The following is a 25482-nucleotide window of genomic DNA, read 5'->3' as shown; positions in this document are numbered from 1 at the left end:
TGAGGTTCACTTGTCACTTTATTTAAAATTATCCATATCTACTCTCCAGTATTAACAGCTTCAACTATGTTATTTAAATTTTTTCATCAAAATTGTACTTTCATATTTTTCAAAGTCAAATAGTGTAGAAGGGCTTCAAGCAAAAAGCGAATTTTATGTTTTTACCTTTCTATTTCTAAATAGTATGAATATACTACGTTTTAAATGCCTACCTTTTAAATTTATTAACAATAGACATCTCTTGATTCACACATCTTCTCATTTCTTCTCTTAATAATATTAGATTAGTTCCTTCTTTTTTTTTTTAGCTTGAACTAATCCCCTTAATCATCCCTCTTTTGTTTCCTGTATATTACTTCCAAATCAGGAGCAGAGGATTTTAATACCCTCCCCCTTTCCACCAGCTCTTCCTGCCCCTACCTCTCAAGCTATCATCTTACTCTTTAATTCTCATAGTAAATATTGATCACATACATATTCTATTGCATAATGAGTTTTTCATATTGTATTTTTGTGGATTTACAAAGGTTAAAAAACAGTATTTGAGCCTAGCTTGGTATTGTTAAGTGGTTAGTGTCGGCCTATGAACCAAAAAGTTATGGTTTCAGTTTCTGGTTCAGAGCCTGTAGCTGGGTTGTGGGATCACTCCCCGGCCTTGGTTAGGACTCATGCAGGAGGTAACCAATCAATGTGCCTCACATCAATATATCTCTCTCTCTCTCCATCTTCCCTCCCTTCCACTCTCTCTCTCTCAATGGAAAAAAAAAATATCTTCAAGTGAGGATTAACAAAAATGAAAATAAATCAATATTTGAAATTTGCATCATTGCAACTATAGTGTGAACTAAGTCAAGTCATTATACATTTCTTGTTATAATACTAAGTCACAGACCCTCTACTACTTAAAGAGGAATGTCTGATGGGTTCCTTCTTACTTTTACCCGTTGTTTAAAATGAAGCCATAGGCTAGTTTGATAGTCTACCCTGTATCTTTCTTTCTCAATAATTTTTGTTTCGCTATTGAAAAAAAATAAATCTTTGCTTTCTCAGATTTGTCCTCATTCTGGACCTTGCTTGAAATCTGTTTCATTTCCTTTGAGAAGCCTATGAACTTTATTTTTTAGTTTCTCCTTTTTTAAATTGTGCAATTCCAGAATACAGTCCTTTTAGCAACTACTGAAAATCTCAACACTTCAGTCTTCCCAATTTTATTAAAAAACATATATTCCTATTTTTAATCCCCAGCATTCAATGGGCTTCTTTTATTAAAAATATTACTCTGCAGAATTTTTATGTCTCACATCTGTTAAGATTGTTTCCCATTTAAATTTTAAAGTGTACTACTTGGGCTTTGATCAGATAAAATCATGTTTCCTAGTAAGCTTATTCTTTAGTCTAATGTTCAGTACTAATGCCATTTACCATATTATTTGTTTTAGATGTTCCAAGAGAGAGCAGCTTAACTATGCCTGGAATATTTTTTTTTTTATAATCCCAATGGGTGCAATTGATTGGGTTCAGGCTACCTGTCAGCTATTTTACAAGTGTTAAATGTAATACACAAAATGCCCACATGTTAAGCAGTGTTATGTCTGATTTTCAGGTGAGAAAACAGAGATTTGGAGAGACTGTTCAAGCTGAATTAGAACTCATATCTTCCTAATAACTAAATTCCCTCCCTATATACAAGCTGCTTCCATATAACTTACTGAATAAAGAAAACAATGTTAAAATAAAGCTGTTAGCAGAGGAGATAAAGATTATGAATTTGTCTGGTATAGTTTCTTGTTTTAACTGTGAATATATTGAGAATTTTCATTAATGTAATCACAATTGCTATACATCTAACTTGATTTCTGCAAATGCCCCAGCATTACTCAAAACGTTAAGTTCAAGTCAGTTGAAAACAGAATTGTCTAAAAAATAAATCAGAAAATAGGTTACTAGATTAGTGTAAAACTAGTAATTTAGGCCCCTTGACACACTTTTTCAGAGAGAGCCCTTTAAACTTTCTTAACTGCAAAATAACTACATTGCCTACCTGCCATCATCATCGAAGGTCCTTGTTGCTTTCTTTCTGGAGAAGGAAAGGTGCAGCTGGCCCACTTGCATTTTTAGCTGGGACTTGAGATAGCCTGCTCTACTTTGCCCTTTAAAACTGCACAAAAATCCAACCTCAATGTCAAGTGTCTCCTTAGCAGAGGTACTTGTGGAGCACATGTAAGGCTAGGAGGGAGAAGATACATGTTCAAACCAAGACTCTGCCACCTACTTGCTAAATGTGACTCCAAATGTATCTGCTGTGAGGGAAAAATAGTATTACCTTTATCACAGACTTGGTGTGTGGAGCAGTGAGGTAATGTATATGAACTGACTTCCCAAAATTAAAAATGTTGTACAGGTATAGTTATTTATAAGTTATATCTAATATAGTCATATAGTGAAACCTATGCAAATGAATGCCTTGAACTCTCTTATTCATTTGATATCTACTTCCGATGAAATTCCAGTTCCTAGGTATGGTTGATTTTTAGGCCAGTTACATCTTTATACTTCCCTCAGGTCACATAATCGTCTCCTGTATTCTTCAAATCAATGCCCCTGACCCGTCTAATTTCTTGAAAACTCAGAAAATGAGCCCGGTATGAGTTATAGAGCCTTAAAAGGCTCAAAAAAGTATCTAAAATTGAAGCATAATGGCATTTAAATGGGAAGGAGAAATGCAGATATAATTGGGTTTCTGACTATCTTATAAGTCAGCCATAGAAGAATGCAGGGAGCAGAATCTTCGCTCTTAGATCTGTGAATGGAATGCAGCTTCCACCTACTGCACGTGAAACTCTGGGCGAGTATAAACCTAACTGCCTCACCTGTTTTTAAATCGATAGCATGGAGGTCGTATGCATATCTCAAAGTATTAATGTGAAAGTAAAATGCAATCACATATACAAAGGTCTTACACTTCCCAGCAAACAGTTGATTGTCAATATTGATCCCCATTTTCTGTTAATTTTAAAAGACTGCCACCAATCCTTAGCCCCTAAATTTTTCAGAAATTTTCAATTATTCCCTAATATAATGAACTTTCATATGGTTGTATAGAATGAAACTTTAAATGCTTTTCATAAGCTTATACATTTAACTGTCACATTACTAAAATCTCCAGGATCTGAATTTTTCAGTTGGGACAAAACCACAAATTCTCATGATTATTAATAAAATATGCATAATATTCTAAAATATAATATGCCATAAGATATTTTTACATCATATATACTATATATACATGTGTGTGTGTGTGTGTGTGTGTGTGTGTGTGTGTGTATATATATATATATATATATATATATATATATATATCTTTAAATATAAAAATCTAAATCAATGGGGTGAGATGTCATATGAGAAGCAAAGGAAAGTAAGCTAGAAGAAAAAACTAGATAAATCTCTCTTGAATCAAAGGGGAGCTGAATTACTTGTACTTTTAATATTATTCTCTATCTCAGTGAAATTTTTTTAAAAGTTCAATGCAGCCCTGGTCGAGTGACTCAGTTGGTTGGAGCATTGTCCTTTACACTAAAAGGTTTCAGTTTCAAATTCTGGTCAGGGCACATACTCAGACTGTGGGTTTGATCCCCACTCAGGGTGCATACAGGAGGCAACTAATTGATGTTTCTCTCACACATCTCTCTCTCTCTCTCTCTCTCTCTCTCTCTCTCTCTCTCTCTCTCTCTCTCTCATCTATCTTCATCTCTATCTCTATCTCTTAATAAAAGCATATCCTCGAGTGAGGATTTAGAAAAAGTTCAATGAATATATGTATAATGTGGTTTTATTATAAATTGCCCCAAATGAGCAAGTCAGTAAAAGAGCAAAAACTCATTCAGGTCTTCAGGTTACAAATCCAAGAATACCAAGTAGCCGAAACCGGTTTGGCTTGTGGACTGGACCGGTTTGGCCTGTGGACTGAAAGGTCCCAGGTTCGATTCCGGTCAAAGGCATGTACCTTGGTAGGGGGTGTGCAGGAGGCAGCTGATCGATGTTTCTCTCTTATCGATGTTTCTAACTCTCTATCCCTCTCTCTTCCTCTCTGTAAAAAATCAATAAAATATATTTTAAAAAAAAAAGACTACCAAGTAACCTTCAAGCTTCTGCCTTCTAATTGTACCAATGAATCTAACACTCCCATTTCACTACCCCTCTGCTTATCTGTCTTCACACAGGCAACTACGGAGAAAGTGGGATGGAAGCTTTCAAAGATATGTCAGCCAAGGAAGGAATCTGCATTGCTCACTCTTACAAAATCTACAGCAACGCGGGGGAGCAGAGCTTCGATAAGCTGCTGAAGAAGCTCAGGAGTCACTTGCCCAAGGCCCGGGTTGTAGCCTGCTTCTGTGAGGGCATGACGGTGCGAGGACTGTTGATGGCTATGAGGCGCCTGGGTCTAGCTGGAGAATTTCTGCTTCTGGGCAGGTGAGTGACAATAAGAAAATTCACATGGAGGTAATACCAGGAATTTGGCAGCATCAAAGTTTATCTTTAGATGCACAAGGATAGTTGCTTTGGGAGCTTAATCTGTATAGTAGAAGTAGAATTTAAATATAAAACACCAGAGCTTGGAAATAATCATGGAAAATAAGTAGATATGCCATGTGCTGATTAATGAGGATAACAGGAATAAACGCATACAGATGATGAGTACTTAAGTCCTCCAAAAAATGACTGTAAGGAAACGAGATGGATTCCTAAATGCTTGCATAATTCCCTTGGGAAGTAAAGACATTTGAAACTTTTTGCTGTTGCTTTTGAAATTGATTTTGAGAATGGCTACATAAGCTTGTCTTATAATAATAGAATCATAGAATTTTGGGTTTGAAAGCGAGGAATTGCTTTCAAAACTAATATTTAGAAGCATTGGAAAACTGGCTCATTATTTTATATAACAAAAGTGTTACTACATTGCCTGATCACCCAGACAAGTTTCTAAAAGATTAACTTCTATAGGATTGACTTGAATTAGCTGGATAATCCACTTGATTGGCACAACTCAGTTAATTCCCTGCTGATGTTGAATCAGTGTATTTGTTAGGGTTCTCCAGAGAAACAGAAATGATAGTGTGAAAATATATATATATATATCACAAGACCTAGGAAAGCCAATAATGTAGTTTTGGTCCAAAAGCTGTCAGCCCTGAGACCAAGCAGAGACAATGTTTCAGTTTAAGTCTGAAGAACAGAAAAGACCAATATCCCAATTCATGCGGGCACACGGGCAGAGTTCCCTCTGACTCAGCTTTTTTGTTTCATTCAGATCTTCGATTGGTTGGATGAGGCCCACTCACAGTAGGGAGAACAATCTGCATTATTCAGTCTATGAATACAAATGTCAATATCATCTAGAAGCACCCTCATAGACACACCCAGAATAATGTTTGGCCAAATAAATGTCTGGACACCTCATGGCCCAGTCAAGTTGTCACATAAAATGAACTATTGCCATCAGTAAGATGACACCATAGCTTGAATGTGTGAGTGCAGTTCACTGTTTTATACCTTGAAAAAGTTATCATGTGATCACATATCTATTCTCAGTAGGCAACCAATTTAAAGATTATTGAAAACCTTCAGAACCACTGCATCTTCCTCAATATGACTGTCCAAAATAGAAAGCCAACTCACTTGTTACTAATTTTTGATAGCTCATTTAAAAATAATAAAACAAAAACCACGGCCCTGGCTGGTGTGACTTAGTTGGTTGGGTGTCATCCTGTGCACTGAAAGGAAGGTTGCTGGTTCGATTACCAGTCAGGGCTCAAGCTCAAGTTTCCACTTTTGGGCTTGATCCTCAATAGGAGGCTTAGAGGAGGCAGCCAATTGATGTTGCACTCCTCTCGCGCGCTCGCTCTCTCTCTCTCTCTCTCTCTCTCTCTCTCTCTCTCTCTCTCTCTCTCTTCTCTTTCTCTCACAAAACAATAAAAATCAACATGGTTCCTTTGTTTTCCAAATGCTTAAATGACCTTCTGTGATCAGATATAGCTTCTGCTTTGCTATATTTTATGATAGCCATTTTATGTACCTAATTCTTCTCTGTCTGACCTGATGGCAGTAGATTGATGGTACTATTTTAATGTGAGGCTACTATCCTTCATAAAAGTGATATTGAGTGAGATTCCTTTTTCATCAGTGTCATGCATTTTAGCTAAAATCATTCCCAGTTGGCAAGAGTGATGTACCAGTTAGTTCTCTACAACCCAGAAGCATTTCCACTGCCAATATTTTAAAATTCCAAATTGCAGTGTTGCAACTGGGGTAAACGAACAGGAAAGGAAAAGCTGGCCTTAAACAATCCTGTCTTTCTGATAGGGAATAAGGGATTTTGTGCCCCCTATCTGCTTTTTGGTCAACATCAATAAGACAAATCAGCAGCATTTGTTTTTAGCCCTAATTTGTCAATGACTGAATGTTTTTTGATTGCATGTACACGAAGAAAATTGATTGATACTTTATTTGTTACTTTCCATCTGTATTTTTATTGTCAACAGCACCAATAAGGAAATAATTCAGTATTTTGTATGTTTTTAACATTTATTCTGTATATGCTATTTATAACAAATTCTCTTCAAATTATTTTATGCATAGGGTGATAGTTTGATAACTTTTAATTAGATTTCTTAATACATTAATTGATTGGCTAATAATAATTGAACATTGACTTGAACACCAGTTCATTCCATCTTGGAGCAATTTTTTTAGAAAGCCTTCCTTACTCTGAATTAATAAATAACTTCCTGAAGTTTCCACCCATTGAATCATATTATTTTTTTGGAAAGTAACATATGATACTCTTTCAAATAATTGGAAACAACAGTATGGTCCTCAATCCCCTTCATCTACTCTTTGAAGCCCTTTTACTTCTTTCATTCCTGCTTCTTCATAGTGAAGTGGTACTCAAGGTATTAATAAAACCATTTATAGGGTCATTTATCAAATGCTATATGCCATTATTATGCTAAGCAGTTTATATGCATTGTTTTGTTTAATTATTCATTGGATAAATATTGAGTGCCTTTACTCTGCGTTAAGATACTGGGATACAACAGTGACTAAAACAGACAACAATCACAAGTTAAATAAAAGATAATGAGTGCAATTAAAACAAAATAAATCTAAGAACAACTTGCATGTTGAGTACTATTATCATCTCCATTTTATAGACAGTGACCTCAAAACTCAATAAATATTGAGTAATAATGATATGAAGAAGGCCATATATATGTATGTGATAAAGATAAAATTAAAATAAGTCTGTGTAACTCTAGAGACTGAGTATTTAGCATTGTGTTTTATCGCTTCTCAGTAAGTTTAGAGTATTCCTGATCATAAAATTGGAGGTCTGGGGTAGTGAGCTGAAAAGCAAAATTTAGTAGTTGTAAGAAAGAATTTAGAACATCTACTCACTCTCATTTTATAAGTCGAGAAAACTGGAATTCCAAAAGTTTGGACGCCATGGTGAAGGTTATACAAGAACCCAATTACCATGACCCTTAATCTAGTGTTTTTCTGTATTAGCCTGTCTCCTATAGAATAGATATAGGGGAGACATTATAAACTGTTAGAAAATTTTCAGTTCTTCATAGATCCTGATGTATAAGGAAACTATCCTACATAATTCAAATTTAACTTAGCCTTTTTAAATTAATGTTCCCCCTAAAATTTCCTCTTAATATTTTGAGATCATTTTGTTTGCATATATTCTCCAATCTCTGTACTTCCTCACCCCCAATTTCACTTGGATGGATGTTTCTTAGAAACTAGAAGTCAAGCTATGAGAAAAGAATATATGTTCATAAATTTTTAGAGAATCTGACATTTAATGAATTTACTTACTTATAAATCTCTCCAGTGGCCTTGGCACAGCCAATTTTAATAGGTCATTCAACTAAAATGTTTGGCTGGAGTAAGATAACTCTACTGCTTAAGACAACCTCATCCATCAACATATCTCACCATCTGTGCTGCACATCAATCGAATGTTGGAGTGATGTAGACCTGGCCACTGTGTCTTCTCATTTGAGATCTGGGTAATCTGCTGTCTCACTGCCAATAAAAGCATCGTTTCCACGTCCCTGAAATAGTCTTGCTAAACACTTTGGCTCTGACAACAGGATAGGATCAATAATCTAAACAAAAATGACATTTCTAAAGGGACTTATTTTTTTTTAGAATGGATACAGTGTTTTAGTTATTGACCTCAGAAAATGTTATTTGAGATATATTATTTATGAATTGTAGACTTGAATATGAACTTGGAAAAAAGGACCAATTTTTAGCAAATTAACTACGTAAAGATCACTTTTTCTTGTCTAAGATTAACTGAAAGTGTTTATCTATTTGAATGAAGATTCTCTGTTATTTAATTTGATGATTGTTACCAAGCCATAAGAGAAAATATACTTAAATTTCAAATATACTTGGGAATTATACCTGGTATTTCTTAGTAGGAGGTCATGCTACATCAATATTTCTCAAAATGGAAAGGACAAGAGCTTACTGTAATGAATATATTTGTGGGTAGAATTACAAATAATTGTTCTAGTAAAACTATGATAGTAGCTACTAACCAGAAGTAGACATTAGTCTTTATTGTTGTATAGTGCCAGAGTATTTATTTCACATTAAAGCAATTCGAAAACAAGTATACTTGTGTTCCATTGGGCCACTCAGTATCATTTAATTGTTATGTAAAACAAAGTTATTTCCTTGAATTCTTATATATGTGGGGAGACAAGGAGGGAGGGAATGAGAGTAAGGGAGGAAGTAAGAAGAGGTGATGATGAGAGGAGATGAGAGGAAATGAAAGGAGAGAAAGTGAGGAGAGACAGAGGCAGAAAGACACTATTTAAATGCTCTGAGCAATACTGGATATATCAAGTTTTAGATGACTTTGAGCTTGATATTAATATCCCCATTTTATAGGGATGAAAATTGAGACTCAAAAAGGGTAAATGACTGACTGGGCAAGACCATGCCAGTTTCTTATCCCCACCCCCAATTTCACTTGGATGGATGTTTTTTAGAAACTAGAATTCAAGCTATGAGAAAAGAATATATATTCATAAATGAGAGATGGTTTTTAGCAACATAAATGTTTTCACACTTAGGATAAGCTCAGTTTACTTTTATTTTTGTTTTTTCTGTGTTAGGTTATTTTTGAAAATTAAATGAGCCTAGTAAATGCCTTGAAAATTGTTGAGATTTTTGTGATGAATTCATAATGCAAATGAGTCAGCCATACCATGCCCATTTTGCTTGGAATTGTCTTATTGCTTATCTACAGTGAGTTGGGAAGAACAGACTACTTGCATCATGATCATTCTATAAAATGGCAGTTGTTTAGATATATATGCCTAGAATGATATGCAAAATTTTCTGAACCATATGGGTTGAGCACAGAGTAAGGAGAGCATGGGTGAAAAATTTGGAGAGGGGCCTAGGAGACAATATTTTCAGCCTTACAGTATTTTGATACTTATTCCATTATTGGGTAAGAATTTATTTTGGGGGGCTAAAAATGTGATAGCTGTGATTTTCCAAAAGATAATTCTGGGATATGGATTATGGATAGAAGAGTTAAGGCAGATACAGGGGATCGTTGTCCCTAACAAAAATTATGCTATTGACTAAAACACGGTGGGTGATGAAAAGGTGGCAGACCAAGAACTACTTATTAATGAAAATATGCTTATTACCTTCTTTGTGGAGGTAGTATTAGGGGTTTATTCAAACTCGTCAAAATGTATACAATAAATATGTTCAACTTATTGCATATCATGTATAATTTAAGTTGAAAGAATAAATGTGGGAGTTGCTAATATGTTGGATACTGTGGACAAGGAGGGGGAAATGTCAAGGATGACTCCTAGTTTCTTATGCTGTATGACAGCATGAATGATGGTACCCTTAGTGAGATGAAGACAATTGGGGGAAAATAATGTATGAGGTAGACAGGAGATATAAGATCAGTTTTGGATAAGTTGACCTAATGTGCACTTTAAATATAAAAATAGTCAATAAAGTAGGAGAATATGTGAATCTGGAGCTCAAAAGAGATATATAGGCTGTAAATAAAAATTAATGAGTTATCTTGGTATTTCAGATGTACTAAGGGAAGACAGGTGTGTAGAGTTAAAAGAGAGAAAGTTGAAGAACTTAGCTTTGAGGAACCTCAATACTTAATGGTTGGAGGAAAGATTAACTATGAAAAGAAGTGAAGGAGTGGCAAATCTGGAGATATAGAAGGAAAACTCAGAGAGTGCCCTGTCATCCAGCCAATGGGAGAGAATGATTCAAGGTGAGAAAACGACTGTCAAATGATTCTAGGGGAGTAAGTGGAAATAATACTGAATAGGTCTTTGCATTTATTGAACTGGAAGTAATTAATGATTTAGCAAGAGATGGCTGTATGGACAAATAAAAGCAGATTCAGTTTAAAGTAGCTAGTATAAAGTAGCTGATAGGTGAGTACAGGTAGAAATGAACTCATGGCATATAAGCCACTGTTTTGTGACATCAATCTAATAAGGAATGGAGAATGATAAAACTTTATCTTGAGGAAAAATCAGGTCAAGAGAAAGATTTCTTAACATTTTTATTTTTCCCCAAAAAATGTAATTTATTATAATAAAGAAATAATTTGAATGGGGAACAAAGTTATAAAATGAAAAGCATGTATACTTCCACATCTGTATTAACAGAGTATTATTAAATTATTTGGCATTTGCTAATCTTACAGGTGAAATTGGCATCATTTTTAAATTTGTAGTTCTTTATTCATGATTGAAATTGTGTATCTTTCATATATCAATAAGTGATATATTTGTATATTTTCTACAAGCTACCAAATCATGCATTTAGTCCATTTTTGTGGTTATTTTTCTTAGTGATTTACCTCAGTGATTTTCAACCTTTTTAATCTCATGGCATACATAAATTAATTACTAAAATTCTGTGGCACACCAAAAAATATATTTTTCGCCAGTCTAACAAAAATAGGTATAATTTTTATTTATTCACACTGGATGGTTATTGTTGTGTTGGCTGTTGTCATTTTTTTATTTGACAACCTAAGGGAAAAGAGGTCAGTGCCCATGACTAAATAGTCAGGTATTGCATATTTTAAAAATTCTTGTGGCAGCCTGGCTAGTGTGGCTCAGCAGTTGAGCAGTGATCTAGAAGCCAGGAGGTCACAGTTTGATTCCCAGTCAGGGCACATGCCCGGGATGTGGGCTCAATCCCCAGTAGGCGGTGTGCAGGAGGCAACTGATGATCGTCTCTCATCATTGATGTTTCTATCTGTCTCTCTGTCTCCCTTTCTCTCTGAAATCAATAAGAATATATATTTAAAAAATTCTTGTTGCACATCAGGTGAAAATTGCTGGTTTTCATAAAAGCACTTTATAACTTAAGAAAAGTAGTTCATTGACATGTGTAACAAATATTTTTCCTCTTGTCATTTAATTTTAATTATGGCATTTTGAACAATGCCAAACTTTATCTTTTAGTTATTTTCTTCACATTTTTCTTTAATGGCTCATAGGATTTGTATATTGCAAGTAGAAGCCAACCACAAAGGTTTGTTTAATTGGTTTTTTAATTTTAAGATCCAGGTAGGATAGAAAAATTTAATAAATGAGGGGGGATAATTAATAGTATAATCCCTCCCCCCAAATGTGGGAATGGGTGGCAAAGCATATGTGGAGGGAACAAGCTGAGGAAGTCAACTCCAGAATTGGAACAAAATAAAAAATATACCAGGGGCGAAGGTAGATATGTTTAAAAGTTTTCAAATGGGAAGCTCACTTGATAGTCCCTCATTTCTTTGTAAATTTGGAGGCAAGAAGGGTGTGTGTGTGTGTGTGTATGTATGTGTGTGTGTGTGTATTGCAGGAGGTGAGGAGGTGGTAGGTTGAGATGCTTCTGTGTCTCTGGATCTATTTTTGTTCATTATATTCCACAAATAAGTGAGATAATGTGATGTTTATCTTTCTCCAACTGGCTTATTTCGCTTAGCATAATGCTCTCCAGGTCCATCAATGCTGTTGCAAATGGTAAGAGTTCTTTCTTTTTTACAGCAGTGTAGTATTCCATTGTGTAGATGTACCACTGTTTTTAATCCACTCCCCTGATGATGGGCACTTAGGCTGTTTCCAAATCCTAGTTATTGTAAATCGTGCTGCTATGAACATAGGTGTGCATATATCCTCTCTAATTGGTGTTTCTGATTTCTTGGGATATATTCCTAAAGTGGGATTACTGGGTCAAATGGGAGTTCCATTTTTAATTTTTTGAAGAAACTCCATACTGTTTTCCACAGTGGCTGCACCGGTCTGCATTCCCAACAGCAGTGCACAAGGGTTTCTTTTTCTCCACATCCTCATCAGCACTTGTCATTTGTTGATTTGTTGATGATAGCCATTCTGACAGGTGTAAAATGGTACCTCATTGTCATTTTGATTTGCATCTCTTAGATGATTGGTGACTTTGAGCAAGTTTTCACATGTCTCTTTGCCTTCGTTATGTCCTCTTTCAAAAAGTGTCTGTTAGATCCTTTGTCCATTTTTTATTGGATTATTTATCTTCCTTTTTTTTAAGTTGTATGAGTTCCCTATAAATTTTGGAGATTAAACCCTTATCAGAGATAACATTGGCAAATATGTTCTCCCATGCAGTGGGCTTTCTTGTTGTTTTGTTGATGTTTTCTTTTGCTGTGCAGAAGCTTTTTATTTTGGTGTAGTCCTATTTGTTTATTTTCTCCTTGGTTTTCATTGTCCTAGGAACTGTATCAGTAAAGATATTGTTATAACATATGTCTGATATTTTGCTGCCTATGGATTCTTCTAATATTTTTATGGTTTCCCATCTTACATTTTAAGTCCTTTATCCATTTTGAGTTTATTTTTGTTTATGGTGTAAATTAGTGTTCTAGTTTTATTTTTTTTTGTATGTATCCAATTTTCTCAACACCATTTATTAAAGAGACTGTCTTGAGTTCATTTTATGCTCTTTCCTCATTCTAGCAAATCAGATCCAGCATTACATTAGAAAGATCATATACCATGACCAAGTGAGATTTATTCTGGGGATGAAATGCTGGTACAATATCTGCAAATCAATAACATGATACATCACATAAACAAATTGAGAAACAAAAATCACATAATCATATCAATTGGTACAGAAAAAGCATTTGACAAAATCCAACACCCTTTCTTGATAAAAAAAAATCTCAGAAAAGTGGGAATAGAGGGATCATACCTCAACATAATAAAAGCCTTATATAACAGCCAATATCATATTCAATGGGCAAAAACTAAAACCTTTCCCCTAAGAGCAAGAACAAGACAGGGATGTCCACTCTCATCACTCCTTTTCGACATAGTACTGGAAGTGCTAGCCATAGCGATCAGAAAAGAAGAATTAAAACTGTCATTATTCACAGGGTAACTTGATATTGTATATAGAAAACCCTGAAGACTCCATCAAAAAACTACTAGACTTAATAAATGAATTCGGCAATGTAGCAGGATACAAAATTAACACCCAGAAATCTATAGCATTTTTAGACACCTAAAATGAACTCACAGAAAGAGAAACTAACAAAACAACCCCATTTATCATTGCAACTACAACAAAAATAAGATACCTAGGAATAAACTTAACTAAGAAGGTAAAAGACCTATACTCGGAAAACTACAGGACATTGAAAAAAGAAATAGAGGAAGAAACAAACAAATGGAAGAATATACAGTGTTCATGGATTGGTAGAATCAACATCATTAAAATGTCCATACTACCCAAATCAATCTATAGATTCAATGCAATCGCCAGCAAAATACCAATGGCATATTTCACAGACCTAGAACAAACTCTCCAAAAATTCATTTGGAATAAAAAATAGACCCCAAAGAGCTGCAGCAATCCTGAGAAAGAAGAACAAACTTGGAGGGTCACAATACCAGTTATCAAACTATATTACAAAGCCACTGTTCTCAAAATTGCCTCGTACTGGCACAGGAACAGACATATAGACCAATGGAACAGAACAGAGAACCCAGAAATTGATTCAGGCCATTATGTTGTTAGGGTTTTAAAGGTTGATTAAACAGCCATGTTCTCAAATTAAACACACACACACACACACACACACACACACACACACACACACAAAAAAAAAAAAAAAAAAAAAAAAACAACCAGAAAAAGTGAGTCAAGGAGATTAATGCATACCCACTAATCAGAGTCTTTGATCTGTTACCCAAATGCTGCCCCAACCCAAGTGATAGGTAGGGCTGGGCAACAGCAGGACTTTCCTGCTTTCTAAGATGGCTTTCAGAATGACAATAGGAAAAGTCTTAAGTTCAGGGGGCAGACTGCTCTGTTAAAGTAGAAGCTGAGTCACACATGCTCAACTCTGGTGTCACCAGACAAGTCACTCATTCCTAGGAGGTGAGGGAGGTAAATAGTGGAGAAAAGTTATGTGTTTTCTTTTCATGCTTTTCCCTCCTGGAGAGTGGAAATCTCTGAAACTCTCCTGATAAAATGTGAAGAATAAGATATATTCTATTTCTCACAAGTCCCTTCTGAAGCACATAGATAATATTAACTTGAACTTACCAATGAAGACCATGAAGCTCAGAGACATTACTTCTCTCATCAGTGTCACCATGCTCACCAGATGTGCTGCTGAAATTTAAGTGAAACCAGTTGCTTTGAATGGTGCTGCAGATCTGACAAGTAGAAATGCCCAGAAGAAGAACCAAGGGCCTGGATGGTATTGGACAGAGAAGGTTTCCTGTGTGAGGGATGAAACCCACAGATGACATCAAGGGCCTCTTCTAGTGCTGGGGTTTGTGTTTTAGAGGCATTGCATCTCGAAGGCTTCTGGTAGCTTTAAGACTGATTGCACGTCTAATATTTGTTTAGATAAAATGTAAAAACAAATGGATGATAATAATAGGTATTATTTTCTTTGTGCAGCAAGCACTGTCCTAAGTGGTGGGTTTTTATGTATTAATTCATTGATTTTTCTACAGCAATTCTATTTGAAAGCTGTTATTATAACCTCATTTTATTGCTGAGGCAACAGAGGCACAAAAGGACAACTTAATTACTGAAGATTACACAGTCAGTAAATGGCAGAGAAGGCATTGGAAGATAGCCTGTATTTTAAACACTATGGTCAACTGCATTTTTCATAATCCTTAATTTCAATAATAAATTAGATCCTTATGGCATAAAATATCAATTTTTTATATATTACTAAAATAGACAATCCTTAATAAAGGAAAATAGTAATTAAAGATGATTCCGAAAGAGAGATTTCTTCTTTTTTTAAAGTAAGATAAATAAAAGCTGAAGCAACCCAACATTGTGTAAATCAGAAAAATTCAATGATGAGATAAATTAGTCAATCTGCATTATTATTTTCCCCGAAAACACTCTGAAAAAATTTAGGTTTCAGGAAAGAGAAAACTTAAAAGTTGCTTTACAAAAATAATCAAATATCTGTGAAGAAACAAAGGCAAAACCAGAATATTGTTCTGTGTGAAAACAGGTGAAATTCATTTGTTCTTTCATTGTTTTCTGGAAGACGAGTATGATTTGATGGTGTGAATGTCTTATATACATGTTTCTCTAAGTTGGAGGACGACATTGTGGTAAGTCATTCTAAAAGCAGTGCTGACAAGCTAAGGCTCATAGGCCAACACCAGCTCACTCCCTGTTTTTTTAAATAAAGTTTTATTGTAAAATTTCTATGACTGCCTTTGGGCTATAATGGTAGAAGTGAGTAGAAGTTGGAATAGAGACCATACGTCTCATAAATCCCAAAATATTTACTATCTGGTCCTTTTAAAAAAAGATTTGTTGACCCCTGACCTAGATTATTTTTTCATATGTGACTATGGCTCAACTTACACAACATATTAGAATTATGCTTTGAATATTTACTCAGCAGTAGTCATGATTTGCACATAAACTCCACTTTCTTTTCATTTCTCCTAAAGGTTTTAAGGCTCCTATTGGGTCATTAGATCAGTCAGTTCTAGGGGTGTAGGTTGAAGTTAGGGATGCAGGTTTGAGTGTTGTGTTTATCAGTGGAGAGGAGACCAAGAACAAAGGAGCGTTTTGTGATTGTAGCATACTGGAACATAATGTTCAAAGTAATTGGAACATACAGTACGTTTGCAATGCCTCCTTAGTCAGTCCTGAGTGATTAATTTTTTTTCTAAAATAAGGGAGTGTGCTAAATTTAGTAAGGAGTATACTCTTTATGTGTAAATATTCATCTTTCTAGTAAATTTTTTTTCTCTCATTTACTAAATTGAACTGATGGGCATGGATTAAAAAATCATCCTATCTTTCTCCCTCCATCCATCTTCTCCATTTTCCTGAGAGTTATTTTTCTTAAAAAAACTAATTTAATTATTTAATCCTTCTGCATAATAATCTAAGCTCACTCCCTTTTTGTTTCATATTCAAAACTTAAATTTGACATACATGGTGGTTCAACATATGGCCAAACTTGACAATGATTTCCCATTATACTCAGAGGTGAGATGTAAAATACTAGATATTTATGCAACTAGTAAGATGTGTGCAATTAAAACAGGTGAAATCTATAACCAAAGGGTAAATTTGTGCCAATGCATGCCACCTAAGTAAGTATCTGAACTGATACACTTCTACTCCTCTCCTACCATGTCCAAGCTTTCACCTTTCTTATATCAAAATTCTCCTAATTCCCCAGAGATACCTGGTTCACAGAATCACCCACACTGTCATCTTCTTAGAATAACCTCCCTGTTTTTTCACAAATTAAACCCAAGTTCATCATGTAAAACATTCCTCCACAGTTTCAAAGATGTCCTGAAATCTAGTAGGACTTCCAGAGATCTCTTTAAGCCCCAGTGACTTTTCATTTATAGTTTTGTGTTTTCCTCTTCCTCTCTTCCAATGGAAGATGAGCACCTAGAAGTGTGGGTAAAAGTTTATTAATCTTTGTGCCTCCAGTACCTAACATATTATACAGACTTGAGAATGGCTGTGACTACAGAGGAAAAAGTAGAAAAAGGTTCTCTCCAACTCCAGTCAGCCTGAGTAAAAGACAGGTGTCTTAGGCCCTTGCAGACTAGAAAAGCAGAATAAATGCGTGCTGTTCTGTAAGGAAGCCAAGTAAGAGCCCGTGGTAGAGGGCAGAGTTCATTCCTGAGGACACACTTTGTATTCAACTCATCAATCACTTGCAGTAGGAAAAGTCAAATGATTAGTGAGATGGTGGGACAAGAAATTCCATGATCATGTTTGGACACATGCCTGTGTTGCTTCAAAGGTTTTAGGTTCTTTCAAAGGGAAAGAAAACAGGTTTAGTTTCTTCAGTACTTTGACCTTATGTTAGACTTGCCAACTAAGAAGGTAAATAATGATCAGAAACGGTTTATTTGTCCAGAACACTTTAAAACGTTACTGTCTTCTACTGTCTTATCAAGACATTGATAAAATGAAGAGACAGCCTACTAATCAGAAGAAGATATTCACCAATGATACATCCAGTAAGGAGTTAATATTCAAAATTTATGAAGAATTCATACAAATGAACACCAGGAAAACAAACAATACAATTAAAAAGCGGGCCCAGGAAGTGCCCATTCAGATCTTAATAATATGCTAATGCAGTAGACATTAGGCTAATGCATATTTCCATTACCTCTTTTCTTTTTATTTTTTTCCTTACCTATTCCTTCAAACCCTTCCTCACTCCTTTCCTTTCCTCAAATAATCAATATGAATAACTCAGCTGTTTTGTTCCTTACATTCCTTCTTGTTCTTATAATCATCAACACACATTCCCCCCATTTTTTGTTTTTTTTTTACTCTGATTATTTAAAATTTTGTCATTTTATTTATGTAAACAATCAAATTTGCTTCTTTTGTAGTTCTCAATTTACTTTTGTCATCAAAAAGGTTTCTCCAAGCCAGAAAAGTATTTTGTTTTTTTACATGTATTCATTTAATGCAACCAGAATTTTTAAGTTAAATCTATGCAGTGATAACTCTAACATTATTTTCTCTTTTTAAAAATAGATTTTTATTGATTTCAGAGAGGAAGGGAGAGGGAGAGATAGATAGAAACATCAATGATGAGAGAGAATCACCCATTGGCTGCCTCCTGCACGCCCCCTACTGGGGATGGAGCCCGCAACCCAGGCAGATGCCCTTGACCGGAATTAAACCTGGGACCCTTCAGTCCACAAGTTGATGCTCTATCCATTGAGCCAAACCAGCCAGGGCCAGCATTATTTTTTTTAAATGTAGATGCTGAAATGTGCCTGCAGGTTTACTAAATAAATCATTCTTTCCCACTGAAATAACAATAATACTTCATATATTAAACTTACATGTTTAACAGTACATATTTTCTGTATACTCAGATATAATTTTAGATTCTCTTTTTGGTACCATTTTTTATTTGTCTTTTATGTTTTTGCTAGTAGCATAGTGTTTTTATTACACTATCTTTCTTGTATACTTTAATAACTGGTAAAACATTATTCCTATTTCCATAATTTTATTATTTTTTTAAATATTGTGGTCCATAAAAATTTTAAGATTATTTTTCTAATTATAAAGTTAGGTTTCCAAATATTAATTTTTAGAGGATTGAAAACTTAGTAATATTAGGCATTCTGATCCCAAAATAGGAAATAAATTTTATTCACATTTTTACATCCTTCCATAAAGATAGATTATTTTAAGATTTTATATTTGTGTTGAATTATTATTGTGCTGTATAGTTTTTGTTAGAATATTTTTAATTTACAGCTAATTATTACAAGTATAGAGAAAAGCAATGCCATGTTTGTATAATTCAAATTCCTTTTTTAATATTTGTAGCTATTTCCAGAAGCTGAATTTTCTAGATATGCAAAAATTTTATCAAAATAATTGAGTCACTTCCTCTCCATTAGTCATAATAATTGTCATAATAATTATGTCATTTTCTCAATTTACCACATTCAGTAAAATCTCAAAACTCTGGTTTATACTGGTAGTAGTGATAACAATTATCCTTTTCTATACTTAATTTTGATAAGAATATGTTATTTTACTATTTAGAATAAACTTTTATATTTTTGTCTTTATCACATTTACTTACTTTCTTCTTTTTAGATTGTCATTGTAGTAATCCTGGATGCTCATCTCTTCAAATCCAAAAGCATAAATTAAACACACACACACACACACACACACACACACTCACACACTCACAATCTCAAATAAGAAAGAACTAAAATAGATGTGAGCCCTAGCTGGTTTGGCTCAGTGGATAGAGCGTCAGTCTTCAGACTGCCGGGTCCTGGTTTGATTCTGGTCCCAGGTTGCGGGCTCAATCCCCAGTAGGTGGTGTGCAGGAGGCAGCTGATCAATGATTCTCTCTCAACATTGAGGTTTCTATCTCTCTCTCCCTCTTCCTTCCTCTCTGAGTGTGGCTTTTACTCTTAATAAATAAAAATATAATAAATCAATAAAAATATAATAAATATTTGAATCAATAAAAATATAATAAATGTGAAATTAGGAGCCTAACTTTATAATTTTAAATTTGCTCTATCTCAAAGAATACTTTTAAAATTTTTTATTTGGACCTGGTTTGTTAACTTAAGAAACATTAAAACCTGTGATGAAGTTTTGTGAGCTTATTTGAGGCAAACTGTGGGACAGTTGCCGGGAAGCAGAATCTCAATGGATTGAGATTATGCTGCTGAGAATGGCAGTTTTGCACCTTGTTTTATACATTTCAATCAAAAGAGGAGACAGAAGTGGGTTACACAAAATCCATTAGTGATAGATTAGGGAGGTGGGAGAAAGCAAAGTGGGGAAACCTCTGGGATTGGATAAGAAGTAAAATGATAGACACATACGTCTTTTACTTAAGTGGGTGCAGGAGAGTTAACGGTCAACAATTAACTCTATAACAATGAGTATCTGTGGTCTCTGCGGAGCAGTGCCTGTGCTCTGAGGGGTCCAGAAAAAGGAAAATACTTTGACATTCCAAGGATATATTCTCGTGGGTGCAAAAAGACAATAGGCTCAGTTAAGGTAAAGATCTACCTTTGTCAGGGAAGATACCAGCCAAGGATATGACTACCCACCATAAACTGCTTTATTTTTTAAGTTCTAACTTCAGACCATCCTTTGTGGTTACTTTAGGTCTCTGTGTTTGCAAGGCCTCCACACAAGCCTTCCCTGAGCTTGCCAGGTTAGCACGTGGCCCCTTTTCGTCCACGGGTTCAAGTGGCAACCTACATGCACAAGTTGACCCTTCCTCCTGCCTCAAAACCCATTGAACTGACTTGCCATTTTATTAAGAGTAAAAGCCACACTCTTTATAGTATTTTGCAGGCCCCCACGTCTCTCCTCCCGCTCCTATTGCTCCTTTTCTCTTTCCTTCTCCCCACAGTGATGTTATTATTGTTTTCCAAAAATCCTAGCCCCATTTCCAACTCGGGCCTATGCATTTACTGTTTGTTCCCTCTTCCTGATACAGTCTTCCACTGAATTCTTTATTTGAAGTCTTCACTCAAATGTTACCTTCCCGGTACAACTCCCCTGATCACTGTATTTGAACTTGAAACATACACTGACACCCACACTTCCCACTCCCAACCCACTTTACATTCCTCAACAGCACTTATTCCCTTCTAATACGCCATGTCATTTTCCTACTCACTTGGTTTATTATCTCTCTAGTCTGGGCTAGAAGATAAGCTCCCGGAGGGCAGGGATTTTTATCCATCTTGTTCACTGCTCTATCATCTGTCCTTGGAAAAGTACCTGGTTGGTACCGAATAAAAACCTAACAAAATCATTTTAAACTGGAGAACCTTTAAACCATATTTCAGCTGGCCTGATTTTTACAGTTTTCTGGTGAGAAACCTGGAATCACCTGGGATCAGAGATAGCAGTTATGGGAGAAGAAGTGAGTTTTACATTACCAGCCAAGAGTATTTTTTTAATATATTTTTATTGATTTCAGAGAGGAAGGGAAAGGGAGAGAGATAGAAACATCAATGATGAGAGAGAATCATTGATTGGCTCCCTCCTGCACTCCCCACACTGGGGATCCAGCCCACAACCCAGGCATGTGCACTGACTAGGATTCAAACTGTGATCTCCTGGTTCATAGGTTGATGCTTAACCACTTAGCCATGCTGGCCAAGTGCTAAGTAGTATTTTTACAATCTCAGAACAGATGAGCTTCTTCCTTGGCTCTCACCAGCTCTTCTATAAAGCTGACTCTTCCTTTGTCCTCAAACAAACCCTTCAATAGAAAGAGGGGCCCCGTATATTCAGAAAATAATCAAAGCTAAGAGTTCTAGAGATTTTCATGAAATGTGAGGATGCATGTGGGGAGAAGTTATGTGAGACCTAGAGCGATGAGATTAGAGTAGAAAAATGCAACAACACTGGTGTGGAGCAGTGCTAAACAGAGTCTTGGCCTGGGATATGGCCCTAGGACAGTGGTCGGCAAACTGCGGCTCACGAGTCACATGCGGCTCTTTGGCCCCTGGAGTGTGGCTCTTCCACAAAATACCACATGCGGGCACTCACGTACAGTGCGATTGAAACTTCGTGGCCCATGCGCAGAAGTCGGTTTTCAGCTCTCAAAAGAAATTTCAATCGTTGTACTGTTGATATTTGGCTCTGTTGACTAATGAGTTTGCCGATCACTGCCCTAGGAGAGGATGACTGAATTAATGTCGAAGTGAATGATACTGCCATTGGCTCACGCTCACTGATAAGCTGTCTACGTAAATGTTAAATTTGCTAGGAGTTTCTGTGTTTTTAGTGTTCAGATGTCTTCATATCTATACTAATAATAGCCTAGGGCTGTCACAACCAGATGGTCAAATGATCACCAGGAAGTGCATGGATTACCTCTGGGTCCCGCCCCTGTGGCCCACAGGCTCCTATCACAGCAAGGCTGGAGGCCCGGTGGGCGGGGAGAGGCAGGCACAGAGAGCAGGGCCTGGCTGCCAGGCGCCGGGGCCCGCAGACAGACAGCAGGGCCTGCCAGCTGCAGCACGCCAGCAGTCCCGCCTCTGTTCCTGAGCTGCAGAGGAAACACCTTTTCTGACTGCTCATTGGCTAAGCTCCTCATACACCACTTGCGCAGTGTTCTTGGTAACTTGGGTAATAAGAATCCAAGATGGTGATGTAGGGTTTTTCCACCTCACTCCTGGATGAAAAAATGAAGGTCTGCTGCTGGAGGGCTAAGAAATGTCATATCCTGCCCTAGCCGGTTTGGCTCAGTGGACAGAGCCTCAGCCTGCCGACCGCAGGGTTTGGGTTCAATTCTGGTCAAGGGCATGTACCTAGGTTGCAGGCTCCTCCCTGGCCAGGGCCCAGGTCAGGGCTCATGCAGGAGGCAACCAATCAAAGTGTCCCTCTCACACTGATGTTTCTCTGTCTTTCTCTCTTCCATGCTCTCTAAAAATCAATGGAAAAATATCCTCAGGTGAGGAAAGAAAGAAAGAAAGAAAGAAAGAAAGAAAGAAAGAAAGAAAGAAAGAAAGAAAGAAAGAGAGAAAGGTTCTATCCTATGAAAGAGACATCTTGAAAATGCCTAAAGAAAGTTGTCTTTGTTTTGTGGTGAAGGGACTGGAGTCTGTGTTGATGAAAACACCTTGGTGGCTGCAGCGGCCGGCAGTGGCAGCAGCAGTGGGGTGATGGGGGTGGCGCCTTCCCCTGGTCAGCCTGGTCACCTCCTGCAGAGGGAAGCCAGACTGAGGCCTAAGTCATCAGTAGGACATCCCCTGAGGGCTCCCAGATTGGAGAGGGTGCAGGTTGGGCTGAGGGACCCCCCTCTCATGCACAAATTTCATGCACCAGGCCTCTAGTTGCAAATAAAAAGACATTTGTCGAATGTACCAATCATTTGTTCAGCCTGAGAAGGAAACATTATTTCCTCCCCAAAAAATCCATTAAAAATAAACCTTTAGTCTCATACAATATAATCTGAATTCTGACGATATGCCAAAAATTTTTAAGATGTATCTACATTTATATGGTAGCCTCAAGAGACTGTTATGGCTTGACAATTCCACTTTTACATTTTTGCAGTGTCTGCAGCAGGCTGGATTGTGTGGCAAAACAATTGAAAAAGGCAGTGGTGAAAACTCCTGTGGGAAAATTTCATTCCTAAAATTGCTATATAATCTTATGATTTCTAAGTAGAGAAGGAAGATTTATTTTAGCTTAGAATTTGCTACTATTCATTTTGAGGCAATATCATAACTATGCAGTGCTAATACCTTATATTTCTATAGTGCTTTAAAGATTACCAATGCTTTTATGTACATTATGCCATTTAATCCTCCTTGTCCAGTAACTGCAAGATAGTCATCAGTGAAAATATGTCCAGATGGCTGAAAATAAATATCAGCCACCCAAATAAACACCAGACTAATGGCTACTAAATAAATGTCTTAGAAAGCATTAATGAAAGTTTCAAAGGTCCAAAGCTAAATTAAGCAAACCATTGCATGTATATGTGCATGCCTCTGTGTTTCTGTGTATAGTTGCTGTGTGCCCTTATTTTGAAAATAATTTTTTCATTTATTTATTGCTTCAACAAGTATTTATTTGATACTAACCATATTGCAGGCACCATACACTGAATATAATGCAGCAAAATGACTCATGTAACCCTGGAGCTAAAGTCTAAGTAGACAAAAAAATAAGAACCAAGTATTTAATTTTAATTAGATGTTTTTTAGCTTTATTGTGGTATAATTGATATGTAAAATATTGTACACATTTAATGTATATATCTTGATTAGTTTGGATATATGCCTAATCTGTGATATCCTCACCACAACAAAGGTACTAAACATATCACTTTAAAAAATGTACTGTCTTCCTGTTTGTGTGTGTGTGTGTGTGTGTGTGTGTGTGTGTGTGTTGGTAAGAACATAGCATGAGCTCTATCTTCCTAATGTGTTTTAAAGTGAAAAAATGTCACTGTTACTTGCAGGTTCTGTGTTGTACAACAGATCTCTAGAATTTATTAATTTTTTCATAGCTGAAACTTTATACCCACTGAAAAATATCTCCCCATTTCCCCTTCCCCCAGATCCTGATAGCCAACATTAAAGGCTCTTTGGAGGAAACAGACTCTTCAGGGAGATGAAAAGTTTAAATAAAGAACGAACAGTAATATTTCCTAAAACATGATAAGATATTGCATCCTTGAAAATAGAAGCAAACATTGCACAAAGGTATAGAATAAGAAAAAGATTTAGACATGGAAAACATATATAATAATGGAAATAAAACATTTACTATAAGGTTATGAAGAAAAAAATTGATAAAATATATGAAAAATTTTAAATGCAAAGGAATAGTATATAGGAGATAAAATATAAGACCCTACCTAATAATAGACAAATATGCAAATTGACCATACTTCCGACACACCCACAAACCACACCCACCATCCAATCAGAGCGTGCATGCAAATTAACCCAAACCAAGATGGCTATAGCCACAGAGAGCAAGGTTTCCTAGGTAACAGAGGAAGCCAAGCTTTCCGCCTGCCCTTGCCAGGCCTAAGCCTCCACTCAAGCTACAAAGTTTCAATTATAGAAAGTAAACAAATTCAAACAAATGGCGGCAGAATGGAGCTTGAGAGAGCAGGCCAGGGTTGCCGCCAGCAACAGGGGAAGCAAAGCTTTCCGCACACCCTGGCCGGGCCCACCCGCTTAAGGCAACAACGTTTCAATTATAACCCCAACACAAATGGCTGCCGGCCTCGGAGGGAGCCCCAGGCTTGGCTCTGCTCTAGGCTACAAAGTTTCAATAGTAGAAGGGAAATAAATTCCAGATACCAGGGCCTCCTCTTGGGTTGCCAGCGGGCGTGGCCGGCCTGCAAACCACCACAGGCCCCTCGCTCAGGCCGCACCACACCCCAAGGGAACCCCCACCTGATCCGGGACACCCTTCAGGGCAAACCAGCTGGCCCCCACCCCTGTACCAGGCCTCTATCCTATCTAATAAAAGAATAATGTGCAGATTGATCATCACTGCAACACACAATATAGCTGCCCCCATCTGGTCAAAGATCCTGCCCCCATGTGGACACAAGATGGCCACCACAAGATGGCCAGCAGGAGAGGGCAGTTGGGAGGCACCCGGCCTGCAAGGGAGGGCAGTTGAGAAGGACCAGGCCTGCAAGGGAGGGCAGTTGGAGGTGATCAACCCTGCAGGAGAGGGCAGTTAGGGGTGACCAGCTGGCAGAGGAGGGAAGTTGGGGGCAAACAGGCTGGCAGCAGAGTGGTTAGGGGGTGATCAGGCTGGCAGGCAGAAGAGGTTAGGGGCAATCAGGAAGGCAGACAGGCAAGCAGTTGGGAGCCAGCAGTCCTG

At 36.7% G+C, this 25482-nt stretch overlaps 1 protein-coding gene across 2 annotated transcripts in view; it reads left to right on the top strand.

Moving 5' to 3' along the window:
* The window catches only part of GRM5 (glutamate metabotropic receptor 5), a gene marked incomplete at both ends in the record, with an annotated part of 417852 nt that overhangs the window by 139237 nt on the left and 253133 nt on the right, over positions 1-25482 (top strand). For both annotated transcript variants that reach the window (XM_079789422.1, XM_079789421.1), the window contains one exon: positions 4224-4473. In XM_079789422.1, the coding sequence (XP_079645548.1) occupies positions 4224-4473 (250 nt within the window). The remainder of the gene's footprint in view (positions 1-4223; positions 4474-25482) is intronic.

The sequence above is a fragment of the Cnephaeus nilssonii genome (genome assembly GCF_951640355.1).
Source record: "Cnephaeus nilssonii genome assembly, chromosome: 13".
In the NCBI taxonomy this organism is placed as follows: domain Eukaryota; kingdom Metazoa; phylum Chordata; class Mammalia; order Chiroptera; family Vespertilionidae; genus Cnephaeus; species Cnephaeus nilssonii.
The sequence above is the reverse complement of the archived record's forward strand: the minus strand, read 5'-3'. Positions and strand labels throughout refer to the sequence as shown.